General features: G+C 52.9%; 1 protein-coding gene across 1 annotated transcript in view; it reads left to right on the forward strand.

The window, feature by feature from the left end:
* Positions 1 to 5,343, forward strand: part of KMT2A (lysine methyltransferase 2A) — a 35,463-nt gene extending 30,120 nt beyond the window's left edge. Inside the window, 10 exon segments of the mRNA XM_035888730.1 lie at positions 102 to 182; positions 705 to 769; positions 1,156 to 1,216; positions 1,218 to 1,321; positions 2,200 to 2,274; positions 2,577 to 2,751; positions 3,148 to 3,255; positions 3,682 to 3,765; positions 4,159 to 4,288; positions 4,685 to 5,343. Of these exon segments, the coding sequence (XP_035744623.1) occupies positions 102 to 182; positions 705 to 769; positions 1,156 to 1,216; positions 1,218 to 1,321; positions 2,200 to 2,274; positions 2,577 to 2,751; positions 3,148 to 3,255; positions 3,682 to 3,765; positions 4,159 to 4,288; positions 4,685 to 4,960 (1,159 nt within the window). The 3' untranslated portion in view covers positions 4,961 to 5,343.
* The last annotated feature ends 2,175 nt before the right edge of the window (positions 5,344 to 7,518 follow it).

A 7,518-nucleotide genomic window follows, 5' to 3' on the forward strand; every position in this document is an offset into this window, starting at 1 on the left:
TTGTGGCAGCTCCCAGTGTATCTGTCACTGCTTTCCAGTCTCGTTTATGGCACACGTGGCTTGGCAGGTATTTTGAATGTTCCTAAATCTTCTTGTTCCAGGACTCCTGCTATGAAGGCCGATACGCAGGATGCGGCAAGCGTAGATCAGCCATCGCAGAAACAATGTGGCCAGTCCGCAGGGTAAGCATTAAACAGACCTTTCCATCAGATTCCGCTCACTTGAGCGTAAAGACACGTATGCAGAGAATGTGAGAAGTCTCACTTTGCTAGTTAAAATATCTTGGGAGCTTTCAGCCTGGAATGAGCAGTCACGTTTAGTTGCACTATGGAGCCGTTTTTTAAATTCGGTTGCCTGTAGCTCTGGGAAGCTTGCTGAGTGCAAGACTCCTCATACAGTTTTGGCTGATCATATGTTAGCGTGCGCCTTGTTACTGAGTAGGGCTAATGAAAAGAACGGGTCGCAGACTCTTACGTTAGACTGCTACCCACAGGCTGATAGATGCCTCAAAAATAAATGCTACTGAGTAGAATCTTTTCACTTGTTTGTTTCCGATTAAACTGCTGTTAGAACATTCGATGCGGAAAAAGCTTGTCGTACCTCTGTCTAGTTCCCGGAATTTGTAGGTGCGTGTTCAGGGCTGGTGAGGGAATGAGGTAGGTTGTTCAACGTTTTTCTTCACGTTCACTGTCTTCCCTCCCAAGGCAAACGGCAGCCCTCCCAGAATCTCAGTCAACACAGAACTCAACAAACGAGCAAGAAAATGCAGGTATGTCGCTTCTTCACAAGCACCGAGTCCTGGGGTTCTCCAGGATTTGGAAGTTGGTACCTTGACGTTTTGATTTTTGTGTGTCTCGTTTTCTCAGGAAAAATCTCAGAGCTGATAGCCGTGCTGTTCTTGCTTTGAAGGGAGGGAGGGTTTGTTTGCTATTAATAGATACCAGACAAATAGTTAGGTCTTTATTTTTAGTTTGTGGGAATTCCAGCACTTGAGATTTCACGCTCGTAGTACAGCACTGTCTAGGTGTTTTTCTTGGACAGGTTTACTGGGTGAAAAGCAAGTTAGTAAGTCATTTTCAGCTGTGGAACAAGTGGTGGCAAAAAACATCATTCCACCCAATTTCCATCTTCATGCTGGCCTCTTGTCTTGTCTAGGCTCCAAAGCTCTTGAGGAAGAAGAGAGCACTTTTAGCTCCCCGCTCATGTTTTGGCTTCAAACAAAAGAGCAAAGAGTGTCTTGGTGAGAAGAAACCAAAGAAAGGTTTGGTTTTTGAGATCTCTAGTGACGATGGTTTTCAAATCTGCGCAGAAAGCATTGAAGGTGAGAACTGTGAGGGTTGGGTTGGGTTGTACTGGTTTTAGCTTTCCTTGCTAGAAGTAAAATTACGACTTCTGAGGATGTGTTACTTGCTTTTTTTAGAGATTTAAAAAAAAAGCCCAACACCACAAAACACACCATGCCTCTTGATTTATGGCCCTAGAATCACAGAATCATTTGGTTGGAAACGACCTTTAAGATCATCGAGTCCAACCGTACCTGTCCACCACCTCGTCTGCCCATCTTTTAAATCCCCCCGGGGATGGGGACTCGACCCCTTCCCTCGGCAGCCCCTTCCAGTGCCTGACAGCCCTTTAAGGGAAGGAATTTTTGCCCATGTCCGACCTAAACCTCCCCTGGTGCAACTTGAGGCCGTTTCCTCTCATCCTATCAACCTCGCCATAGAACAATCCCAGTTCCTAGCAATGTCTGGATTATACTGAAAAAGCTGGATTGTTGGGGGTTTTTTTTAATCTTCGTCCCGTTTTATTTTCTCACTTGACCAATGGTGTTGAACCCCATTTTATCAAGAAGTAGCATGCATGAGACAGTAGGGTAGCTGGCCTTTTCCTCCAGACCGATCGCTGAAGACTCTTCCTTCCCTGTATGCCAAAGTGAGTTTCGGAGAGGATCTTAATTTATGGCCCATGGAAGGATGAAAACTTCATCGTCACCAATTAGCTTAATGACATACGAGCGTTGTGTTGGCAACCAGCACACTGCACACGTACATAGAGGCCTACCGATGGCACGTTGTTTCGCTGGAAACCTGATAAGATGCAGCAAAAGAAGAGGCGCAGCAAGGCACCTGTTTTGGCAATCCTCGGTGCCCGGGCTCGGATACTCTCTCACTGCCTTGTCTTGTGTTTGTGTGACTGCAGATGCCTGGAAGTCACTGACCGACAAAGTTCAAGAAGCCCGTTCCAACGCCCGCCTGAAACAGCTGTCTTTTGCAGGTAATATCCAGTGCCAGACTCGTTTCTGCTGCGCTTTTGAAGGTGTGAGAGCAAACAGATCTTCCTGCCAGCATCTTAAGGTGCAGAGTCTTAAGAGCTGCGAGCTGCTTTATGGAGGCCAATTGCTTCCCGATGAAATGATTGAAAACTCTTGCGGGGCACGAACTAGCTAGCGCGGTGCTTCTGTGAAAATCGCAGGCGAGCACGGAAGTTGGGGCATTTAACAAGCTGCAGTATCCTCTTGCTCCAAATCTGCATCGTCAGTTGGGTTTTTTTGTTGTGCTTTTTATTCCTCGCGCCAGGTGTGAACGGTTTGAGGATGCTGGGGATTATCCACGATACCGTTGTGTTCCTGATTGAGCAGCTGTACGGAGCGAAGCACTGCCACAACTACAAGTTCAGATTTCATAAGCCAGAGGAGGCCAATGAACCTCCTCTGAATCCACACGGCTCTGCTAGGGCCGAAGTCCACCTGAGGCAAGTGTGAGCTTTGTCATTGTTAACCTTAACGCTTGCTCGGTTTCCTAACTCCATGGCGGGGCATAAGCAACAAATCTCTACAGCATTAAAGCTCTCAGTTAAGAAGGAACGTTAACAACTTGCTCCTGTAAATCAGTTATGTCGCATCTTCCGAGTCTGCACGTTTTTCCGTGCCGCTTTGACGACCGTCGCTTTGTTGAACAAAGCTTTCCTGGCTGGTGCTTTTATTCACGGTTCTGAGAAGCTGTTGTGCGTTACCCTGATGCCGAGAAGGCTTCAGGAGCGGACGGACTGGAGAAGGTGCGAAGCACTAAACGTGTCCGGCTGTCGTGGCAACCGCGTGTTTATTTTCAGTCAGTAAAACAAACTTCCTTTCCTCTCTTCAAATTGCAGGAAATCGGCATTTGATATGTTTAATTTCTTGGCTTCTAAACACCGCCAGCCACCAGAATACAACCCGAATGACGAGGAAGAGGAAGAAATACAGCTGAAGTCAGCCCGGTATGCAGCAGGGTTTAAAGGTTCAAAGGGGAAAAGAATATCGTGGTGTTAAAAGGCGCTGATGGGGCTTAGCGACGCGTTGCGTTCTTTGGGGTTGCGTTTAAAAGCTGAAAGCTACCAGGCACTAGCAGATGTGGAGGAGACACCTACGATGGCACTGGCAACCAAAGGTGACCACCAGACCAGTCTTCCTTTGGACGTTTGTTTTCCTTGCTAATGTCCAACAGTCCGATGAGAATTCGGGCAGAAAAGGGAGGAAATGATCTTTTACATAGACATAGAAACGCTGAATTAATTTTGATTGTGTTCTCAGTGGGCTGCAGCGTCACAGTGTCTAAACTGTTATAGCTTGGGAAGTATCCCAGGTAATAGGTGGCACAGGCTCTCAAGTCAAGGTCACCACTTAGCAGTGTCTCTTTGTTCTAGGAGGGCAACTAGTATGGATCTGCCAATGCCCATGCGCTTCCGACACTTGAAGAAGACCTCCAAGGAGGCAGTTGGTGTCTACAGGTACAGTTTTGCTCTGGTACCGCTGCCTCTGGGACAGAGGAAGGTGGAAACTGGAAACTTTCTGTGAAGTCAGACCGCAAAATTGAGGGGAAAAAACCAGGTCTGGGGCTCTTCCTTCCTCCCCCTCCCCGCCCAAGTTACGTATCCGAAAAGTAATCCTCAGCACAAACTACTTACTCCTTGCTGGCTTACGTTGGTGACGGCTGAGGCATGTGCTCAGGAGCGGGCAGGAGGGACCTAGTGTCGTTCCTGATAGCGTGTAACGGTAGAGGAGCGATGACGCCGCAGCCGTCCTTGTAACGGACAACCCGTTGCCTGCAGCGTTTGCAGTCCTACGGTTCCGAGCTTCGCTTGTATCGTTTGAAACGTCAGCTTCTCTTGTTGCTTTTTTAGGTCTCCCATCCATGGCCGGGGTCTGTTCTGCAAAAGGAACATCGATGCAGGTGAGATGGTGATCGAATATTCAGGCAATGTCATTCGCTCCATCCTCACTGACAAACGAGAGAAATACTACGACAGTAAGGTGAGTGATGGGCTTTCGTAGAAGTTCTTAAAGAGTTTGGGAGAACTAGAAAAGTGGCTGTGAAGGTAGGACAGGCCTACGTGAAAACGGCGTTCGGAACATCGTGTCTTGGGATTACGGACTTCTTGGGCTATTTCCATCCTTGCTGGAGCTCTGGAGGCACCGCTTAGTTCCTCCTGTGGGCTGGGAAGGGCCTCGGTCCAGTCTTAGCATTGCAGATCCAAGGAGCGCAGGGATGAAATGACTCAAGCGTGAGGTTACAAAGAGCAGGGAGGAGAGGTTGCAGATGCTCTTAAAGGCTTGACTGCTGGTTGCTGTAACGAGCTGGGCTGTCTGCTAGGGTGGCTCTGTCTTCGCTCCCCCGACCTAAACCCGCTTTCTGTCCTCCACGTCTAGGGGATCGGTTGCTACATGTTCCGCATTGACGACTCCGAAGTGGTGGATGCCACCATGCACGGGAACGCGGCCCGCTTCATCAATCACTCCTGCGAGCCCAACTGCTACTCCCGGGTCATCAACATCGATGGCCAGAAACACATCGTCATCTTCGCCATGCGCAAAATCTACCGAGGGGAAGAGCTCACGTACGACTACAAGTTCCCCATTGAAGACGCCAGCAACAAACTGCCCTGTAACTGCGGCGCCAAGAAGTGCAGGAAGTTTTTAAACTAGAACTTCCGTCAGCTGCAAAGTGAGCCCCGAAGGGCCTGGGGCGAACCAGAGCTTCGAGCGAGCCCCTTCCCGGCCGTTGGGACGGGACGGGGAGGCCGGAGGCAGGAGTGAAGATCGGCTGGGCTCTGGGACCTGACTGGCGCCTGTGTTTCTCTGTCAGAGTCCACATCTTCATGTCTCGCATGCGCACACTTACCCTTGTGAAAGACACGGGCGACTGGAGAAGATCCTCAGCGTGATTATGGTTTTGCTGTTCTCATTTCCCCCCGCCCCCCTATTTGTTTCTCAGCGTGGGGCTCGTGAGCGGGAGAGGGGAGGGGAGGCTGGCCCAGGCCCGAGCATGGGGGAGCGATCGCGGGCCCCGTCCCTCTGTCCCTCTCTGTCCCTTGCAAGCTGCCCCGCGGACCTGTCTGCGGCTCCTCGTGCTATGCGTCTGCAAAACACTATTTGCGAGTCGGCCGGCGTGCGGCGTGGCGCGGGGCCCCGGCGCGGTGCCTGGGTCTGGCTTGGCCGGTTTCATCTGGGAAGGCCGAAGCGGGGAGAGCGGAACAGAGCAGCCCGCAACGGGACTGGAGAGGGTTTGGCGGAGCACTTGGCTCCGAAATCCCTGCCCAAGCGCGGGGGAACGCCTGCTGTTCTTTGGCAGAGAGAGAGGGCTTGTGCCGACAGTAAATCCGTGCGAGCAAAGGCTTCCTTTCAGCAGCGCCCTCCCTCTGGCGCTGTAGGAGGGAAATAGTCCTTTCCCCGGTCCCGGCCCCAGCAGCCGGCTTCCCTACCCAGTGAGCCGAAGGTGCCTCCAGCAGGCAGTCTCTGCCGCCGTGGAGCTGGTCCGAGGGCTGGACGTCGGGAGTGAGAGCCGGCTCCAGGGCTGGCTGCGTACCGCGGTGGAGCAGGAGCCGGCAGGGACAGGCGTGGAGGTTCCTGCGGGATCCTCTCCGCTCAGCCTCGCCGCAGCGTCCCAGGGCCGGGGGGCAGGCAGAGGAGCGATCCCGTAGGCAGGTGCCTGTCGTGCTCCGTCTTCGGGCTGCAGTCACATTGTCTTCCCCAAAAGGCACGGGAAGAGGCACCGAAACGGAGCGCAAGTTGTCTGCGAAGGCAGGGCCGAACACTAACCCGCCTGGCCTGCGCCGCGCGGCGTCCCGAGGCGCGTAGGGAATCCCGGAGCGGTCGGCGCGGTTGCGGTCGCTGTAGCTGAGGAGCCGAGCTTGCGTGAGGCGACGCAGAAGACGCTATCGCCCCGGTTAGGGTAGCGTCAGCCCCCCCATTGGGGACTGCGCCGCGCCTCCAAAACCAAAATGCAGAGAAAAAAGTAAAAAGCCCCAAGCCTGACAAACGACGCCATTGGATTTTACTCTGTTCTGTTTACAGTTTAGTATTTAAGGTTTTATAAATGTAAATATATTTTGTATATTTTTCTATCGGAAGCACTTCATAGGGGAAAGCACTTATGACGAGGCTTTTTAAACCGTGGTATTATCCTAATTTAAGAGAATCTCTTTTTAATGATTTTTTTATTTTCATAGGACGGTTCTAGGAAATGCCTGGCTGGGCACAGTCTGATCCTTTCTCCGGAGGGGGGGGGACACTTTATTTTTATTTTTCACTCTTGTTCTGCCTTTTTGACTTCAGTAACTGTTTCCAGGAGGTTTGGCTGGACCTTAGACTTGATTTGCCCGGCACGATGGGGACGGGAGGGAGAATGGCCCAGCGTAGGAGGAGCGTGACTCTCTCCGAAGGGCTGTCCCTGCCCCCAGGCCGGAGGCGTGATTCTGCCTTGCCCCGTGCTGGCATCCGCTCCGTATTTAAAACAAGGAAAAAGCGAGGGGGAAGGAGAGGGACCTGACCCTCGACAACCTCTTCTGCTGGCAGGCTGCTCCGGGGCCCGCACCTCATCCCACAGTTTCTCTCTCGAAGGCGGATGAGTTTTTCCATGGAGAAGGGAAGGCAGGAAGGGCCCGCGCTTCTCCAGGCTGTCCCTGCGCGTAGGTCAGCAGCTGGCCTGGGAGCCGGCGCCTTGGAGGGCTGCTCTGAATCGGCATCGGCGGTCGGTGGGAAAGGGACGGGAGCGCCTGCTGACTCCCCGGTGCTCGCAGCGGGGCACCCCGAACGTGCACCCTTCGGGCCCCAGGACCCCTTCCTCTGACCCGAGAACGAAATACGGCGCTCGGAGGGTCGGGAGCTGCCGGTTTCCTTTCGTTATTGCACTGTGTGATGGTTATTTGGTGATAACTGTTGAAAGAAAAGTCGAGTTGACGCTGCATTTGTTACTGAGACGATTTGATGCACTGACAGTTTGGGAACGCACATACCTTGAGGAGGCCGAAGCGTGTGTGCCCGGGGCATCTCCGCAGCCCCCGGCACGGCGGCTCTCGGTCCTTTTCCTTTCCCGTTTCTGACGGCAGTGCTGGGGGACGGCCCTCGCCTTGGCGAAGCCCGCGAGTTGATCCGCGTAGCTCAGCTCCGCCGCGTTTCCCCTTGCCCGCGCCGCTGCCGCGTCCCGGTGACGGAGGAGGAGCAGCGTCTTTCCCTGGCAGGGGGGGCCGCCCCCGCCGCCCTGC

The sequence above is a fragment of the Egretta garzetta genome, unplaced genomic scaffold, assembly GCF_000687185.1.
Source record: "Egretta garzetta isolate BGI_Z169 unplaced genomic scaffold, ASM68718v1 scaffold891, whole genome shotgun sequence".
NCBI classification, from domain to species: domain Eukaryota; kingdom Metazoa; phylum Chordata; class Aves; order Pelecaniformes; family Ardeidae; genus Egretta; species Egretta garzetta.